Source organism: Triplophysa rosa, linkage group LG23 (assembly GCF_024868665.1).
Source record: "Triplophysa rosa linkage group LG23, Trosa_1v2, whole genome shotgun sequence".
Lineage (NCBI taxonomy): Eukaryota > Metazoa > Chordata > Actinopteri > Cypriniformes > Nemacheilidae > Triplophysa > Triplophysa rosa.
In genome coordinates, this window is record NC_079912.1 from 13,307,733 (window position 1) to 13,327,223 (window position 19,491).

General features: G+C 42.0%; 1 protein-coding gene across 4 annotated transcripts in view; it reads left to right on the top strand.

Moving 5' to 3' along the window:
* sulf1 (sulfatase 1) overlaps window positions 1-19,491 on the top strand; it is an 87,746-nt gene that overhangs the window by 58,434 nt on the left and 9,821 nt on the right. For 2 of the 4 annotated variants that reach the window (XM_057323140.1, XM_057323139.1), the window contains exons 2-10: window positions 9,448-9,672; window positions 11,000-11,239; window positions 11,331-11,482; window positions 13,625-13,794; window positions 16,006-16,156; window positions 16,239-16,414; window positions 16,500-16,628; window positions 16,929-16,985; window positions 18,719-18,854. In XM_057323140.1, the coding sequence (XP_057179123.1) occupies window positions 9,507-9,672; window positions 11,000-11,239; window positions 11,331-11,482; window positions 13,625-13,794; window positions 16,006-16,156; window positions 16,239-16,414; window positions 16,500-16,628; window positions 16,929-16,985; window positions 18,719-18,854 (1,377 nt within the window). In that variant the 5' untranslated portion in view covers window positions 9,448-9,506. Of the gene's footprint in view, window positions 1-1,221; window positions 1,279-8,913; window positions 9,015-9,447; window positions 9,673-10,999; window positions 11,240-11,330; window positions 11,483-13,624; window positions 13,795-16,005; window positions 16,157-16,238; window positions 16,415-16,499; window positions 16,629-16,928; window positions 16,986-18,718; window positions 18,855-19,491 lie in introns of those variants that run through there. The other 2 variants (XM_057323138.1, XM_057323141.1) reach the window with 2 other exon arrangements.

Sequence of the window (19,491 nt, forward strand, 5' to 3'; positions counted from 1 at the left end):
GCTGCTAAAAATGCATTGAGCTGTGATGTCCAAACCAGGCCATTAGTGTCCCAGTCAAACATATTCCATTGCTGCATGACTGTGACTTTCATGTGACTCTTGTCTTTACCATGGGGATATGAATCTGACCTCTACTGTGGCTTTTTTCTGAGTGGAATGTCTATAAACCTTTCATTGCCTGGGTTCGTCTCGCCAAAGCCCGACACGCAAGCCGCTGGAGAGCCGTACCATCCAAATACAGCGGTCCTGCGGTTTTCCTTTTTGATGCAGTGGTGTGATCAATGTGGCAGTGAAGAAATCAGACTCGAGGGAAAGGAAATTGCATCTGCTTTCTCTTTTTTTATATAGTACATGTCGCCAAAATGTTGTTTTTTGCTTAACTGCTGTTTCAGGACAAAGCAATTGGAGGTAAAAGATCAGTTTTGTGAGTAAATGGCATTCTGGCACTCTTCTGGCTGTGCAAATGAATCCTGCTATTGGGAAGATCATGCAGTCTGTGGATGAGGCGTGACCTGTAAGTACAGGTGTCAGAAAAATGCCAGCGCACTCAGTTAATTACATTACAAATGATCCGATCGCACGCTTTAAACAAAAAAAGCCACACGCATTCACGCCCCGAGCGCTGGCGGGAAAGCATCGGTGTACAAATTACAGGCTGCATTTCTACGTGTCTGTGTGCTTGAAACGCATAACGTTTTTTTTCTTCTTTTTATGAGTGACAACTCGACGGTGTCCGTATCAGCGGTGAGTGGCGGTTGGGGTTACAGATGGGTTTTCATGTAGTCTGTGTCTTTCTACAGAGATTTTGTCCGTACATGCCCCGCATTCTGAAAGTGCACCATTTCACACCAGGGCAGAAATGTTTCGATGGGGGACCTGCTAACAGAACTCTCTATCCATCCCCACCCCTCCTAAAAGCGGCTGTCTGGAATTCTGTTCCTAAGCGCCCCGAGTACCATTTGTATCCTTCAGAATGTACAGTTAGAGTCTCATGAACGTGCCTTAGACATGCCGGTTTCGCCAGTGTCGAGTTCTGTCTGAGCCTTTACATGCTTGTCAAACGGGTCAGTGATATGCACTTCTCTGGGATTTTTCTGAGGTGCAGCCGCTTGATCCCATACTTTGCTGTTCTTGATGAAATAAGCGCACTTTGTAAGTTGATCCTGCCGTTAAATAGAGTAACACCGTCTCACTCTCTCCTCTTTCAGACGGGCCATATGTTCCAGTGGTGAGGCTCGCTGTGCATGCTTGCCGGCAGACCAAGTATTTATATTAGAGGTTTGAACACAATTCATTTTGGCTCATTAATATAGCAAGAGTGAGTCAAGGGAATCACTGTCTAATTTGGTTTGTTCAAGCTTTTTTTAACCTGTGCCCTTGTGTGACTTATAAAGTATGGCTGAATCTCTCAGAATCAACTTTGTAAAAGCATACAAGTGCACGCTTTGTTTCAAAAAGGTGCTTGGTTGTTTCACAAGTAGTCCGGTGGGTGTATTCGTTAATCATAAGCAGATCTCCAAGGGATGTTACATGTTTGTACCTCTGAAGCCAGGTCTTCACCCGGCCGTGTCAATGAGTAACCAGCCCTCCAATAGACGGAACCCCCATAATACACATGACTCAACGACAGGCTTCCCAATGTTCCACTCAAAGAAAGCAGATGCCTGTAAACGAGAGTGATTTATGTTTCGAAAGCTTGTAACAGTGCCATGTGTCTTCAGTCGGGGCCGGCACGTATAACATTAGGATCATTTAAGTGGCGAAGATACTCCAACTCAAACAGATTTGCTTGGCTCCCTCATTTTTTTTTATGTGGGAGCTTGACCGCTGATTTAATGGAAACGACATTGATTTATTTATTTAAAACAGTTACGTCAATGGAAATTCACAGAAGTGATTTGATTATTTTCTTTATGTGGCATTTTAATGTGTTTGGTGTATTTGCCATTGTGGCAAGATTTTTTTAATGAAAATAAAAGGTGAATTTCTTTGGTTTTACACTGGCTTCCTGGTAGACATTTATTTTTCTCCCCTTAATAATGTATGTGAATATGAACCGAACAGGCTTTGTAAGAAGAACATTTTCGGGCTGGTTGCAGCTGTAATGAATTTTTCTCCTCCCCCCGCAAAACCCTGTGAAATGCTTTTACTATGTCTGTACGTCTGTTATTTGTCATATACCGAGTTGATCAAAGGCCAAATGTTTGACATGGCCCTCCTTACTTTGCCTCCGTCTTGCTGTCTTCAGAGATCTGCTTTTTTGTTTCTTTCATAAACCACACACTTAAAGCAATGGTCTGGAAATCACTAAACATCTACGGCGAGACCTCCCAGCTGACCCTGAGGGGCAAAAATGACTTGCCTCAGATGCTTCAACTTGAGCAAAAATGCCAACGAGGATCTCCTGCCAGGCTTCACTAGAACGATGCCAGATTTGGTCCAAGTTTGGTTTCAACCTTACCTAGCAATCTCACCCGATTATACTTTTGTTTAAACGGCAGGGTAAGTAGCCGGAGACTGTTGAGAAGCTTGGGTTATGCCATGCCGATTGTGCAGGTGGCTAATGAGCCGGGCCTTCATAAGAGAGGGCTAATCTCTCCCAAAGCCAAGCCGAGGAGCTGAATGGAATTTGCTTAGCACTGAATTCTGCACAGTGTGTATTTAAGCCTGTGAGCTGCGCTCTCTCTCGCTCTCTCTCCCACTGCGACTGAGATACTGCATGGCGTCGATGGGCTCTCCTTAACTTGATCTAGATCTTGGCGGCAGAAATATGCCACTACAAATCACTCTCGCACAGTGTTACTTAAAGGGTCTTTGTAGTACTGGAATATTGGATTATGGAATGAAATCATAAAATGTACTGATGTGGCTTAGTCTGGAGATCAGAGGGGTGTTTTGGGTGGGCTTTATAGGTGTGAGTGAAGCTTGCCTGTTACATGTCACTGGAGAACCTGCTGTTAATGTGAGCTGGCATGGCAAAGCAACTTGGCAGCCTGGGGGAACTAAAGGGGCAGCATCAATGTTTCCCAGTTTGGTGGCTCACCGGTGGTCTTACTCTGGCCATACAGGTTCACAGAGGAAAAATGACTTACTGTTAAGAAATCCTGTATCTGTCCAGGTATTCAAAAGACACCTGTGCTATATGAATCTTTTTATACGGGGATACTAAAAAGTATCCCTACAAGAGTGAAATCTCATTTGTTTTGGTAGGATGGAATTTAACACAGCATTTGTCATGTGCATACCAATGTATTCGCATACAGTACACACACACACACACACACACACACACACATGCACACACACACACACATGCACACACACACACACACGCACACACACACGCACACACACACACACACACACACGCACAAAGTAAACCAAGTACCCTCTTTTTAATTATTTTACTCTTAGCTTTCCATCCACCATTTCCCAACAGGGCACCTGGTGCCACAATGAAACAAGACTTTGAAGTCTGTGGGAGCCAGATTATATTAGTGATATATATATATATATATTTATGCATTCATAATGAATGGCATTCATAATGAATGAGGTGGGTCCTGGCAACTTAGAGAACAAAAGCCCCTCTTCATTTAAACGAGATTAGCATAAAACTACTTTACATTGTTTTCACTGCTCAAACCATAACTTGAATCTGTCAGAGCCTTAACACTATTCAACATACTGGTTAGACCTAATGGTTCTCTTAAATATAGTCCAATGCCTGTTGAAATGGATTTGATATAATGTAAGGTGTTAACAAGAAAAGTGGAGATGAAGTAATGGTTCATATTAGTTCATCTTGTAAAAGCCCAACCCTTTCGCAATTCGACAGTATTCAAAATACTGTCACCACTAGAATGTGGTAGTTTTAGTCTATTTCCACTAGATAACAGCCTTATGCAAACTTCGCACGCTGCAGTATGTGCTCATATTTGGACAGTATTGGGTTTTTATGCTGGCATCATGAGGCTACTGCTTTTGATTTGATTTTGGAGGTTCGCTTGGCTTTTTTTCGGATAGGAAAGCTTCAATTCTTTAAGCGTGAGTCAAAGCCTCTAGATACCCACACAAACATATCAAGTGCCAGGTTGAAAATCAAACCAGGAACATCAATGGGTTTAAGTATGCCTTGCATTTGAAAGATCTCCTCCCAGGATGGTTGTTTGATTTTCATGGTAAAGAAGTTATCAGTTGTGTGTTGGATGGCCTTTGTTATAGAACTGCTGTGGTCATTTAAAAAGCGATAATGCAGAATTTCACTATTCTGGTTTCCCAAGCTGGAGTTCAGTTGATCCAACTAGTTCAACTTGCTAAAAGTCTTCAAAAAAACCCTGTAAAGCCATCAAAACAACAATCCAAACCAGATAACCACAAATCAGCTCACACTTGTTCATTTCAGCGACTATAAAAGGTTTTTAAAAAGTTAATTTTCCTCTGTTTGCTTGTAAATGCCTGAAAACTCAGTTACATGTGGTTTTCACATTTGGAAAAGGTGTTTGCGTTCGAGTTTGTGCATTGGCACGTCCGTTATTCATGGCAGTGTATCCGTTCTCATTGCAGTGATTAAGCGGAATGGTCTAGTGGCATGAGAAGAAAGTCAAACCACTTCAGTCGGATTCCAAATTCTTCTTCTCCCCACATAATCTCAAGTCACTTCCATCACTGAGATCAAAACGACAGAAGAAAAACAAGAGGAGCATCGTTATGGTACACTATTTCCCTACGTGCACATTCTAAAAACGGTCACATCGCCCTATTGTCACTGACCTTCACTGTCCTTGTGTGGGTGGACAAGACGTTCGCTGCCACAGGCTTTGCGCCCCGGCCGCAGCATGTTTGTGTTGATGCTATGACAGCTCGGTGTGGACTCCTCGCACACGGCTGAAACCACAAAATCCTGGTATATTTTAAAAAAAGAATAGTTTGCGAAATCCAAACCTCAGCATTCTCAATGTCTGCGACTGGGTAGTCATTTCTCCCCCAATGAGAATAATTACCATACAGAAATATGCAAACAGCATCTGCTGAAATAGTCATCGTGCGCTTACCTCTACAAGTCCTCTGTTTTTATTGCACAACCTATCCATTGGTCAGTAAAACTGTCTGTGCATTATTGAAGTAAAAATAAATCATGATTTTGAAGCTTTTAGTAATTAAAACGAAACTGTCCTGATGAATCAAGTTTGACGTGTTCTTATTTCTGATTGTTCTTGGCTCATCATGTGGAGAGCACGGAGTTGAGGTCTTTACGGTGAGGGAATGGAAAGGGGGATTAGCCTTCGAGACGGTCTTTGTCTATGGAAACCTTGCATTTATGAATGGTTGACTCACTATTTCGCTGTGCCATCTGGTTTGATTTATACTAGATCTTGGCTAGGTAACAAGGGACTCTCATTTGCAATAAAGATGCAGATGAAAACAAACTTGCCATGGTGGTGAACCCGTTCTAGCAGTGACCTTGGTGCTTTGCTTTATAAGGAATTATTTCAAGCTGATACTGAATTTGGTAGGTGACCAATTTAATATCAAAGATTTTTGTAAGTGATCTAGATGCCAGCTCGAGCTGATTACACATCATCATCTGCCTTGGCGTTTGGACTGGAGATTGACACAAAGCAGACTATTTCAGATTCAGACTAGATATTATAAAAACCAGTGTGGTTGGAAGGAATGTGCTTGGTTGTGACATTCTGATCTCATTTATGTGGCCTCTATCTCAGGAACTCGGGACCTGTCCTTACCTCTGTGGAGTTTGTGAATTCAGCGGCCTGTGTTTTTGGAGACCATACTGAAAGTCCTGGTGCTTGAGGTTTGGGTTAACCACCCCGCATTACCACATGGGTCAAAGGGGGTTCAGGGCACATGAGAGTATGTGGTCTGGGACTACACCGCAAGCAGCAGTGGCTTTTCGCTTGCCAAGAATGTCTCCACTGCTGTCTCTGATAGCGCTGCATGTTAGAAATGTGGTTGCGAGGAAAGGAGGAGCTTGATGCCTTTGGTATACATGGATATTTCTGTGGGTAGATATGTGGGGGGGGGAGGAAAGCACGGCCAAATCATTAAAGCACGGATTCTGGATCGCACTGAAGGTTTCGGGTCCCGTCATCCATTAATCTGAAAATTGCCCCTCTTTCACAGGGGGATTTTTTGGCAGCTGCACATCAAGCCGAAAGTCCAATAGTAGCCTTTTTGTTTTGCTCCTTTGAACTTCCAGGACCTTTTTTCTCAATAAATCCCAAATATTATTCCATCAGCTTAATACAGAAGAGGCTCATTTACTGGCTCATTTGTTCTAATCCTAAAAACAATAAGGGCTGAAAGACAATGCTTTCACTGAAGCCCATTCTGTAGCTCAGAAGAAAGCACTTGTGTTCTTCAGTGATCTACAAAGCCAAGATGTGCACAGCCGGTCAGTGTAAATATGTACCAAAAGTCAAATGATCTTCATTCCTTGCCAGGTGATAATGTGCCTGACGCTGTTTTTCCAAAGTAAAAGCACTTTGTGCACATTTTCTACATTTGGCGATCTATACTAATTTGTATTGTGCCAATAAATCATTCATTTTCATTTGTAGCTGATTGACAGTGCAGTATTTGGCACTTTTTTAAGGATCTTCATACAGGCTAATGTGGTGGTCATAACACTTCACAGAGATCTGCAGATGAAGCCATAATACTTTAATATAACAGCACGACTTAAGTACATTAATATTCCTTTAACACACATTAGTTTGAATAACTCAGCCAGAGGTTTTTATTTTAAGTATTCAGACACAAACATCACATTATATTCATCGCATACCACCAGCCCAGTGCTGATTCAGTGTTAGTGTCGTGGATGCTTTTGTTTCCCATTACTCATGGAAACGGTGAATAGAGGATCGCAGGTCTGTTTTTCTTAGTCAAAAGGTCATCGGAGGACTCGGGCATCAGAGAGAGGAGAAGCAGCAGTTTGTTACCGCCAGCGCCTACAGACTGAAACGTGTTTTCACGGTAATGAGGGTAATTAAAATGAAATTATAATTCACGACCCCCCTTTCTCTCTAGGGAAGAAAGTACAAGAGTTATTTTGAGAAGACTGTATTCTAAAATTACAGTGCTGGAATGGGGGTAAATGTGTCATCTTTGAGTGAAGAGGCGGTTTAATTTAGGGTTGCTTGAGGAACACATGATTGCGCTGAATAGGCCGCTGTTGGCTCTTCGTTTTATATCTGGTCTTTTGGGTAGAGTTAATAAAGTTAGCTGGAGTTGCTGGAGGCACATCACACGCAAGTGTTCATTGTAGTGTCACATGAGAAGGTCAATGCAAGATTCATTTAGCACTTTAAATTGAATACTGATGTTGAGAAGTCAATCTAATTTTCCTATTGAAAGAGCCAGCATAGCCTACCATCAGTACAGGTTGTGTTCAGGCTTCTTAAAGGGATAGTTTACTGAAACATTAACATTTATTCATCCACATGTCATTCAAAAGCTGTATGTAGAACACAATAAAAAAGCTAATTTTTAGAAACGTCTCCGTGGTTTTGTCCATACAGTGGAGGTCAGTTGGGACAGTGTTGTTTGGTTACCAATGTTCTTAAAAATACCTTCTTTTGTGTTCTGCAGAAGAAAAAAGTCATAGAGTTTTGAAATGACATGAGGGGGAGTAAATGATGAAAGAATAGAAATGCGTGCTTATATTTTTTTAGCAGGGTTGCACCACTTCAAGTTCTTAGGTCTGCATAAGCCTGCATTGTATGTTAAAAGCTGTTATGTATTTCTGTGTGTGTTTTTGAAATTGAGCTTTAAGCAAGTTGTGAAAATCATAGTTTGTGTGAATGTGTGTGGACCCTGCCATCCCCTGCACCAGGGGTTTTTCCAAGCCCCTCTGTGTTTGCACAGTGCTGTCGGGCTGTGTTGACCGGTCTAAAATCCACTCTGTCCAAAAAAGCACTTAGAGCCCATCCGAGAGGCAGTCCATCATGAACGCAAGCAAACATGCTTTTCTATTCAGCAAGAGTTCCTCTTATCAGACTCATTAGATTGGAGCAACTTTGTTCTGTATTAAAGGGTCCTTTTAATTCAAGTCACTGGTGCTGATGGGATTTTCGTACCTCTCAAGTAGTGTGTCATTATTTGGAGGAAACCAAGTTGTTTCTGTGAAGCGGTGTAATTTACTTATTATTTCCATTGACTTTCGCAGGTCTGTCACACAAAATTAAAATGTCTATTCGGAGACCATTTTACGTGTGGTTGTTCTGGCAAAGAAAAGCATCCAGACAAATGACTGGCGTTAGACATGGCTCAGGTGCAAATGCCCGTGTTGTTTAACAGCTCATTGATCTGAGACAAAGATCTGCATGGGGGCCAGAGGCGATACAGTCCTCCATAATGTTCGCACAACAAATCTTTCGGACCGACAGAACGGGCGAATAGCTCAAACCCACTTTCACACATGCTGCTGCTGGGCATCCGGTAAATTAAAACACTTCACCTCCGTACAAGACTAGTACTCAATACATGGCTTTTAGGAAATTAAACATGTCAGAGATATATAAACCATTTAAGCAACTACACAAGATCTCATTGAGACTTGTCGACCGGTGTGTTTTTTCCTCCCTTTGACGTGCAGAGCAACTGCGAGGGTGCAGAGTAAACGGGGTCAGTGTGAATCTGTGACTGGCGACTGCAGCACAAGGGATAATGTAGCGGAGCTTTCTCCCCCCTGTGCTGCCTCCGTTTTTGCCACCGGGTGTCCGCCAGGGGTCACAAGCTCTGGGCCCTGTGACTGACAACCCTGCGATAAAACGTGATTGGCTGGGCGTGTGCTGGTGCAGCCCCTAATGGCCAATGGCAAAGCCTCAATAGCACTGAAGGAGGGTGACTGATTGGAGAGAAAGAAGTGGCTTGTGTGCGCACACGAAGGGAGAGTTTGCTGCGAGACCTTTCTGACTTTAGGAAAGTGTCTTGAAATATGTATGTGGGTTTGCTGGATGCATGACACTGCATTGCTGAGAGCGGCACAGGTAGGGTTTGGGGTATTTCTGGGATGTCTAATGTTTATTAAATAGCAATGGTATGGAACAACCTTGTGCTGGTTTTGTTTAAAAGTGCATTTTTGCATATCCTACTAATTTAACTGCAAGCTTCTTAAGGTGGCGTTTTTAATGCTGAGGTTTAAATCAATGGTTCAAGTTTTATGGTCTGTTCCTCTTCTTAAGGATTGAATGTGAAAACAAACGATTTGAAGTTCAAAAGCAGATGCAAATTATTCAAATTAATGAGGTTTCTGACAGCGACCTGGAAATGTAGCTTTGCAGAAGGAAAGTCTTTCATTTTAAATCCAACCAATTTCTGTAACCCAATACATTTGTTTTGACCTCATAAGAAATGCCACCCGCACATTTGTCATAATGCATTACACAAACATTTTGAACCTTTTCTCTCTTTTCCATACAGGCTACTTTACACGATTCCAGTCTTCTGAGTGTTCTTGTGCCCCCGTTTGCAATCCCATCATGCAGCTGGTGAGTCTGGCTTGGGTAATAGCCCTGGTCGCCCCACTGGTCTGCTATGGCTTTACCACCCGCGGTCAGGGCCTGCGTGGGAGGATACAAGGAGACCGGCGGAACATCAGACCCAACATCATACTCATTATGACGGATGACCAGGACGTGGAGTTGGGTGAGCATACCAGTTAGCATCTTATCGTTAATGGCCCATCTGTTATGCAGACAAATGAGGTGAAGACCTCATCCGCCGCTCATGAGGGTTCTGTCGGTGTTCGGCACGGAATGAATGTGACTCAGCGAGCAGTCTGGAAAGCTGCTTTAGAGATCACTGCATATGATAATGTTGCTCACAAAACATGACTTTGGAAGTGTAGACAGAAAAGAAACGTTATTGAACAGTTCAGATGTCTGCATATGCACTTGTCACTTAAATGTATTTTATTTTGTTGAGTTTAGAATTTTTTAGATTTATGCTAAGATGTACATGTTATCTATTTCCTATATAGTTTCTTGCTTTTCTTTAGTTAGTAGAGCATTCCATTAGCTCTGCAAATATTCTGGGTTTGAATCTGTACATTTTAAAAAAATAAATGAAAAAAGTTAAAAGTCAGTTTGGATAAAAGCATCTGGAAAATGCTTAAAGGGATAGTTCAACCAAAAATACAAATTCTGTCATTTACTCACCCCCAGATTGTTCCAATCCCATATAAATTACTTTGTTCTGCTTAACACAAAGGCAGATATTTGGAAGAATGTCAGTAGCCAAACCGATTTCATCCCCATTGACTCCCATAGTATTTATTTTCCCCAGTATGGCAGTAAATGGGGGATGACATCTGTTTGGTTACTGACATTTTTGCAAACATCTCTCTTGTGTTCAGCAGAACAAAGAAATGTATACGGGTTTGGAACAATCTGAGGGCGAGTAAATGATGACAGAATTTTCATTTTGTTTTGAACTAGCCCTTTAAATGCAAGCAAGTTTAGACAATATGGAATTACTGCAAAAAAGTCTTACACAATGAATACACGCTTTAGCCTTCTTAGACTTTGGGGCAATGTTCTGGAAGCATTTTCTTGCTTGTTGTCCTTAGCCCTCTTGAGGTGCCACTCAAAACCCTTCGCTGGTTTCGGTCCCATTGCAGCTTTGTCAGACACGTATGGTAAGCCTAACTGTTATCACTGGATCAGGTTCCTTCCTCTGAGGCCAACATCCAATAGATCTCAGTCTCAGACTGTCATCACACGTTTGACTTATTTCCTTTTTTAACATTTAACGGCTTCGCTCAGACATTCGAGAGGCCGGAGGGCCGTAGTCCACCAACCACAGCCAATCATTGCATTGCCGCAGAACCTGCAGGGAACCTCCACCCAGCTTTTTCAATGGATTCCTTTGACAGCATGACGTATATTAAGACCCATTTGAGTTCTGATGTTCTCAAACTTCTTTCAGTAAAGCTTGGTACTGAACGTTCATGTGTGTTTATTTGGTGTGGCAGGTTCATTGCAGGTAATGAACAAAACCCGTAAGATTATGGAGGATGGGGGTACGTCATTCACGAATGCCTTCGTCACCACGCCTATGTGCTGTCCATCCCGCTCCTCTATGCTGACTGGGAAGTACGTCCATAACCACAACACTTACACCAACAATGAGAACTGTTCCTCACCTTCCTGGCAAGCCCAGCACGAGCCACGTACCTTTGCTGTTTACCTGAACAACACTGGATACAGAACAGGTGAGAAAATTGTGTATGATAACATTTTAACATGAGAACAAGTTTCAAAACATGGTAATTTATAAGATTGCATGTTGTCTTTGTCCATCAGCTTTCTTTGGGAAGTACCTTAACGAATACAACGGCAGCTACATCCCACCTGGGTGGCGCGAATGGGTGGGGCTGATCAAAAATTCCCGTTTCTATAATTACACCGTCTGTCGGAATGGGAACAAGGAGAAGCACGGAGCGGATTATGCCAAGGTATGTGCATTCTGGTCACATAAGTTCACGGCACTGTCACCATGCCAAAGGCTTCCTTTAGTTCATACTCAATTGTAAGGTCTGTTCTCAACTAATTTCAGGCCTCTAATTGCATATAAAACTGGTTGACTCCACGTGGAATGTGGCTAGATTAAAGGGGGAGGTAAACGCAGAAAAAGGACACCGGTGTCTTCTATATCATCCGATTGTTACACTGAATTATACTGAAGATGATGCCCTAAGGATAGTTTCCTTTATACACTACTGCATACTACTATGCTACATAGTATGCACATTTTCTGTATGTATACATAACACAATCTCTGTCATGTGTATATACTACTTATAGTAGTTGCCTACTATTGTATTACAAACATGTTAAAAAGAAAATGACAAAAAATACAACCTGTTACCATCCTTGTGCAAGACCAACAATGTGAGCAAAGTGATAAAATCTGTGTTTAAAAAGTTAAATTTGACATGGCCTCCTTCCATCCCCAGAGTATGTTTTGGAGCTGCTGTCAAACGTTTTTGGCTTCTCTCATTGCAGTCTTATAGGTAGCACATTTTTGGGGAATGTGGAATTTGTGCAGAGGTTTCATGGTTTGGGTGCAAATGGACCTGGAAGGTAGTCTAGGGGATGAGCAAATAAATGTTTGGACTGTTCTTCGGATACCATTAACCTGCTTGTTGAATCGGATAGAGGTGTTAAGTTACCCTCAAGTGGAGAGCCGTAAGAGGCTGAAGGTTTCTCCAATGAGGGCTGGAGAAATTGTGTGGCTAGGTGCTCAAGTGGTTTTTGAAAATCCCTTGAAACACTAAGTTTCTGTATAAAGATTGACTCTTAAGGCTTATAGGCAAAAATGAGAATGGCTTATATTTACAGACGTGACTTTAGTTGGGTATATGTATAATATTGTAAAACCATAGATGTATACCACTATGTGTTTGGAATTTGCATATCGTTTGGAGGCGGTTTCATTGATAAAGAAATCCTTTACATTTTGATGTGGAACTTCGTCCTCTCCCTAAAATTCACTCCCTGGACTCCGTCCCACCATGTTCCCCCTATTTCCAACCCTGCTTATTGGGATTTTAAAGATATTTCTAATTGTAAAGGTTTGAGTGCTCAAAACATCTTGGGTAGGAATGTTCTTTGTATACCAAATGACCCTGCAGTGATTCTCATTATTGAAGAATGCCACACGTTTCAAATTAGCTATAGTTAACTTCAGTCAACAAGTAAGTCAACAAGTAAAGAATTTGACTCAATGTGCCTCAGTGGTTTCAGAACATTTTGTGCATCGAGTCAGTCCAAGCAAAACAGGGATTTTTTTTAGATTCTCATATGTAATAGTCAGGTAAGACACATTCAGATCTCTGGGACAGTACTGTATACTATTATTCAATGTTGGACACTATGCTGAAAGTTTCAAAATTGTTCGAACTAACAGGTACATTTACAGCTGCAGAGATGTTTCATGAAGTGATTTGTACGCACCAAAAATGTTTTTTTTAAATCCAACATTGGGTCAAAAAGGATGAACCCAACCACTGGGTTGTTTTAACCCAAAGTGTTTGGTTAGTTTAACCCAGCTATTGGGTTTGTCCCTTTTTGACCCAACGCCAACATTTTTCATAGTACGACTATCAAAATCACTGAACACTCTAACAATGGTTTCCATAAGACATTCTCTCCCACGGATGCCAGTAGCTGCGTGTTTTAGCAATGTGAAAGGTGGGGGGGAGGTTGATGCTTTCCCACAACCATACCAGACCCTGAGCACTGCCATCAAGGGGCTTACAGCTTCAGCGTCACATGTTTTTTTCCCTCAAGCCCTCATGCACATTCCTGCTGAGCCTCATAGCAATAAGATTGAGACCTCACTATTGTCATAACAGCCACCCTATGGAGGCTATGACCCTTTCTTAGCACCGAGCAAAGGTGTCAACACCCTTGTCATTCTCGGTACAGGGTTACGGCATCACGGCATGGTTCTGTAAGCAAACATGGACTTGGCAGCAGGTTTTGTGCTGTGTGGAATAAAGCTTGTGCATTGTTCTTTTTTATAAAAATGCATTTCTTAAGTGTCTATGATTTTGTATTTGCTGGAGTTACATATTTTGTCTTGTGCATTCCAGGACTACTTCACTGATTTGATCACCAACGACAGCATCAACTTCTTCCGAATGTCCAAGCGCATGTACCCGCATCGGCCAGTGATGATGGTGATCAGCCACGCAGCACCTCATGGCCCGGAAGATTCGGCACCGCAGTATTCTGAGCTCTTTCCAAATGCTTCCCAGCACATGTAAGTGACCTTCAGCTACATTCTGCTACAATCTGCTAGTGTAACAACTGTCAATTACACCCATTATATTCTGAATGAGAGCCAAGACGCCTGAAATAGGCACTGGCATTGGAATTGTTGAGTCTAGATTGTTATTGTTTTGTATGTATTTAAAATAGGATATTACAAGGGACAGACGAGGGCCCATATTTCAGAAGAACAGTGGCATGTCTAGTAGATTATTTTTTTCCTATAAATTTTAAACCATTATAATTTGGCTTTCAGGTAAATATAAGTTTGTAGCATTTGGAATTTTTGTGGCTTCGTATTTTCGGATACTCCGTTAAGATTCCAACTGATGACAGCCCACTAGAATCCGGTGTCATTCACACACGACACTACCACCATGAAGCCCAACTGATTTATAATCTAAGTAAAGTTCTAGCACATGCCAAGCATGATGATGAGGGGATGAGATTTTTATGGACCTTGCTCACTAGTGCCAAGACCTTGACGGGTTCACGGTGCTATTGGGTTCATCAGTTATGCTCTTATTCCACACACAGTGTCATGGCAACAGGCCAGCATCCCAGGCATTTCGCAATCGTGTTAAGGACAACATCCCACTTTTGTCCCTCCGGCCTATCCATTTCTTGCTGCTTTTCCACAGTTTTCACCCTGTCTTCCTACACAACTTCTTAGTCCTTTTTCATATCAATCATGTCATTGACTCTGTAGGTTTTGGGATGTGAGGAATGCATTGTCTTAGAAGACCCTTTGTGTTATTAATATCTTTTTAAGCACATGCTTTAGGTTCTCAATAGCTCACACTTGGATACCCAAGAGTCACGTTGTCCGGCAAGTTACTGATGCTGAAAGTGTTGCCCGGCAAGTTGTGCCGAATGAATAAAACAGATGGCAGGCGCAGGTTGCATTGTGGGATGTCGCAGCAGGGTTTCATGCACTACTGTTGGGCCATTCAAAAGACAAAGTGGAGTGGACCAGTGAAATTTGTATTTGTTATGATGGCCATGCATACTTTTAGGTTTACATTTATGGTTTATTTCTGATGTGCACAAAAAGAATGATGTGCTCTGTGACCCCACCACGTTCATAATGCCAAAGTTCAATAAAGCTGCAGAACATTCAAGTGCCAGTCTGGAATAAAAAATCAGCTTTGATCTGTGTGCATTTTGGTGTGGTAACTGATACAAATAATCTAAAGTGCCTAAGGGCTGCTCTTGCATAAAATAAACCCGTTTATGAAATGAATTGAGCAGGAATGAGGTGTTAATCCTCATTTCAAAACCTCATTACTGTAAAATTGTCATTACTACTCTACAAAAGTTTCGTTTCAGGTCACATTAAGCAAATTCAGTCAAGTGGTAGTCCTTGCTGTCTATATAAATACAAAATGACTAAACTAAGCTGCCAGATCATGCAATTTCATTATAAGGACCATCCTGCTTTGTGACGGGTGTCAGATTCAGACTAAGCCATCCATTGACCTTGAAATACCCAGTGGCTTGCTGCCGATACCCTACCTACGCTTAGAGACAGGTTCCTTTTGTGTGTTATATTAGTATGCCTCACCATGTGCTCAGTGACCTCTTCACCCAGTCAAAGACGGACTGAAGAGAAGAGGGCAAAAGCCATCCGCTCCGAACAGAGCTTTCCTGTGGCCATCATTCACTGACACCCGGCGCGAGCGTCTGCCTGGAAACCTACAGTAAGGCTTCTCTACCGCACAATCCCTCAGCTGTGGAAAGAGCCCAGATGCAATCAACAGGTGGCCATCTCTAGCCTAAGCACAACAAACAAGTCCACAACCTCCTGTTTGCCCAGCTTTTTATTCTCCACTTCAAATGCAAATGAGTTATGGCTCTGTCGTTGCCGGACTTATTACAAACTTTATTTTGGGCCCGAAGGCTGGGGAAGCTATTATTTTTCTTATGCATGTGCCAACCCTCAAACGATTAAACCCTGCCAAGAAACTCCAAGACTCTCAGCTTGGTGTGAGAAGCGATGGTGCAGGAACCCAAGAAAAACATAGCGCGAAGAGAATTAGTACATTTCCGTGGAGGGCATGTGGGGCGGAGGGGGTGATTGCTCAATTATTGATGCTTGTCAAGAATCTCATACAACAGACAGGTCCAACAACCACAAGTGCTTGTGAAATAGCAGACAGGTGCATGTTTTGCTAACAGTAGCGTGTTGTGTTCTTCTGCACAGAACACCCAGTTATAACTACGCACCAAACATGGACAAGCATTGGATCATGCAGTACACGGGCCCCATGAAGCCAATTCACATGGAGTTCACCAACTATCTGCACAGGAAGAGGCTTCAGACGCTGATGTCTGTAGATGATTCTGTAGAAAAGGTCAGTGGTTTTGTCTTTCTCAGTTCTGGATATTCAAAAGATGTACGACCAAAAGGGCAATGTGTGTTTGTGTCTCTTTCAGATATACAATACTCTGGTCGAGACCGGGGAACTCGACAATACCTACATTATTTACACAGCTGACCATGGGTACCATATTGGACAGTTTGGACTTGTTAAGGGGAAGTCCATGCCGTATGATTTTGACATCAGGGTACCGTTCTTCGTTAGAGGTCCTAATGTGGAGCCAGGGGCAAGGTAACTTCAACTTGATGTTCATTTGAACACACATTGCACAATATATAAAGATTTATTCATCAAAGATTTGTTTTTTTTCTTAAAGGAACAATCATCTTGTGCTAAACATAGATCTAGCACCCACAATCTTGGACATAGCCGGCCTGGACACTCCATCTGACATGGATGGAAAATCTATCCTGAAACTTCTGGAGCAGGAAAAGACTGGGAATAGGTGAGATAAATCCCTTCCGTAGCAAACGTGATATACCCAGCCAGAAACATGTGGTCGCCTAGTATCTCATTGTATATTTAATTAGAGTCATATTTACCCGACTCAAAGGATTTGTGAACATTTGGGGTTACTTTACAAAGGGTTTCTGTCAGTGAAAGAATGCTGTAAACGCTTTGGGGTCTGCTCGACGTTTCTTGCCATCAGGTGTCGTAATTCAGGCCAAGCTAAACAGCTGCTTATGGCACGCACATAACTAGAATACTGAGAAAGGATTTAAATATTTGCATTTTCGTTTTGCAGATTCAAACCCAACCGGAAACCTAAAGTCTGGAGGGACACATTCCTCGTGGAGCGGGGGTAAGACAAACATCATTCCCTCTCTTCTCAATCATACTGTGAAATCAATGGCCAACGTGCAAAATAAATTAGAATTGATTCATTTCCGACGGGAGGCTCAGTGTGTACAATGCAAATCATTGTGTTCCAGTAGTTTGATAAGAAACCGCCAAAAGATAAAATCATGAATTTATGATTCCGCTGCGCAAAACATCATTCCAGGTTGATGTGTCTTGGTTAAAGATATAAAGTTAAAATTATATTTTTGTTATATGGTCAAGTAACTTTGAAGGTTGTGAAAAGTTAGTGTTACTTAATCAGGTGTCTCCTCAGGAGCTTAGCTATTAGATCAGATCATGTCATTCTCAGATATGTTTCAGTATAAAAGAATGCTCACGACTTTCAGAATGCTTTCCCTTCCTCAGGGAAATATGTGATATTGAGGTATCTGTGTTAAACTTGATATGCATGCAAAGCGTTACCCGTGATTTCTATGATGAGGTGAGGAATGCAGGTAGGGTGTTGAGATTACTCTATTTAACTCCCCTTGCCTGAGAGCAATTGCTGGATATCCACTGTGTCTGTTGATACTTTCTCACGACACGTATCCAAAAAGTGTTTCCAAGACCCTTCTATCTATTACTGCGTAAGACGATCCAGGGGTCGAGTTTAAACGTGTGGTTTGGAAACCTCGCTATGTGTGGTAAGTGTGGCCGTGGTCATGCTGCTGTCTCGTTCTAACATTCCACGTGTCGCTCAGAAGAGGCTGTCAGTCTGTTTAAAGCCACACAGCCTTGAGCAGAAACAAAGCGTGGGTTTAATAAGTGAAAGAAGATTTTTTTCTGAGAATGCCACAATCACAATTGATCAGTGCCGGCTGTTGCTTCCGTGACTAAGTAAGTGTTGCGCGTGAAGCCAGACCACTGGCTCGCAATGTGTTTACACCAAAATGGCTTTCAATGTGTTTACACCAAAATGCCATTAATTCAACCTGATTTGCACAATCACGACAGTTAAATTTAAGGGATGTCAGATTTCCCACTTCATTAATCAGCTCTGGTGAAACCATGTTGAGCGTTCATTTACACTAAAGAGATTATTTCTAATGCTTTGTTTATTTTTTTATGACTAGCTATTCGCAACATCCCTACATTTATGAGTCAGAAGTACAATATAACAGAGACAGAAATCATTATTTACTTTCTAGGAGACTGTGCGGTTATATTTGTCCTGTGAATTTAGATTCAGGGTTGCATGTTCATGTTAAAGGAACAGTTGACCTAAAATGAAAATTCGGTCTTTATTTACTCGCCCTCAAGTTTTTCGTTTCTTTGTTCTGATAAACACAGAGAAATATATTTGGAAGAATGCTTGTAACCGAGCATTTCTTGGCCTCCATTGACTACCATAGTAGGAAAAATGACTTTCTTGAAATTTCTTGAAAAATGTCAGAAAGCAAACAGATCTGGGACACTTGACTACCATTGTCATTTTCCTACTGTGGTAGTCAATGGTGGCCAAGAACTGTTTGGTTACAAGCATTCTTCCCATTTTTTTCTCTGTGTTCATCCAAACAAAGAAATTTACACAGATTTGGAACAACTCAACGGTGAACACCCAATTTTTGGGTGAACTGTGCCTTTAAATTCAGTGGCACACAGTCAAATGACTGCTGTAGGATTTTTATGTGACCCAATGATGACGGCTATGAAACGCAAGCCAGCAACTCACCGAAATGCGTTTTGTAATTGCAGCAAAATCCTGCGCAAGAAAGATGACTCAAGTGGCAGTGTGAACACCCAGCATTCAAACAGTCTGCCCAAGTACAAGAAGGTGAAGGAGGTGTGTCAGCAAGCCGAGTTTCAGACGCCCTGTGAACAACCAGGACAGGTATTGACTCACAGACACAGTATGAAGGCAGAAGCCCATTAGGTTTTGGGCCGGCTCCTTGGCCCTTACTTGTTCATCTATTGTTGATCCAACCTGTTTTTGTTGCTTTGTTACAAGGACACTTTCCGCACTAGTATCTCAAGTTTAGAAGTAATTAAAGGCATTCATTTGCACCTTTAATTTGGATGTTTAAACCAGTGCCGCTTTAGTTCAAACAACATATTTAAATCAAATTACGAGTAAGTGGAGATTGTGTGCATAGCGCTGATGAAAGAAACTACAAGCGGTGCGCCCGATCCACCAGACCCTCTGTGGTGTGGCAATGAATCTTAGAGAGCTGAACATTACAAATTGGTACAATTTCAAGTAGCGTAAATGCAGACGGTATTTCAAGGACTGTGCTAATGCACACCAGATTTTCTTTATAGTCAGGTTAAGTGTTTGCCCGCAACACTTTGTCTGGGAATGTGATTGAACGCAGAAAAGTCGTTTGCGTGTGCTTGAAATAACACGCAGGTTTCCATCTTTTCATCGCAGTCCAGTTACCTGCAGGAACAAAGCTGAAGTGTTAGAGAAACTTGCCATATTTTTATGCATCCAGAGAATACATAAGTCTTTGTTTATATCATCAGAAGTT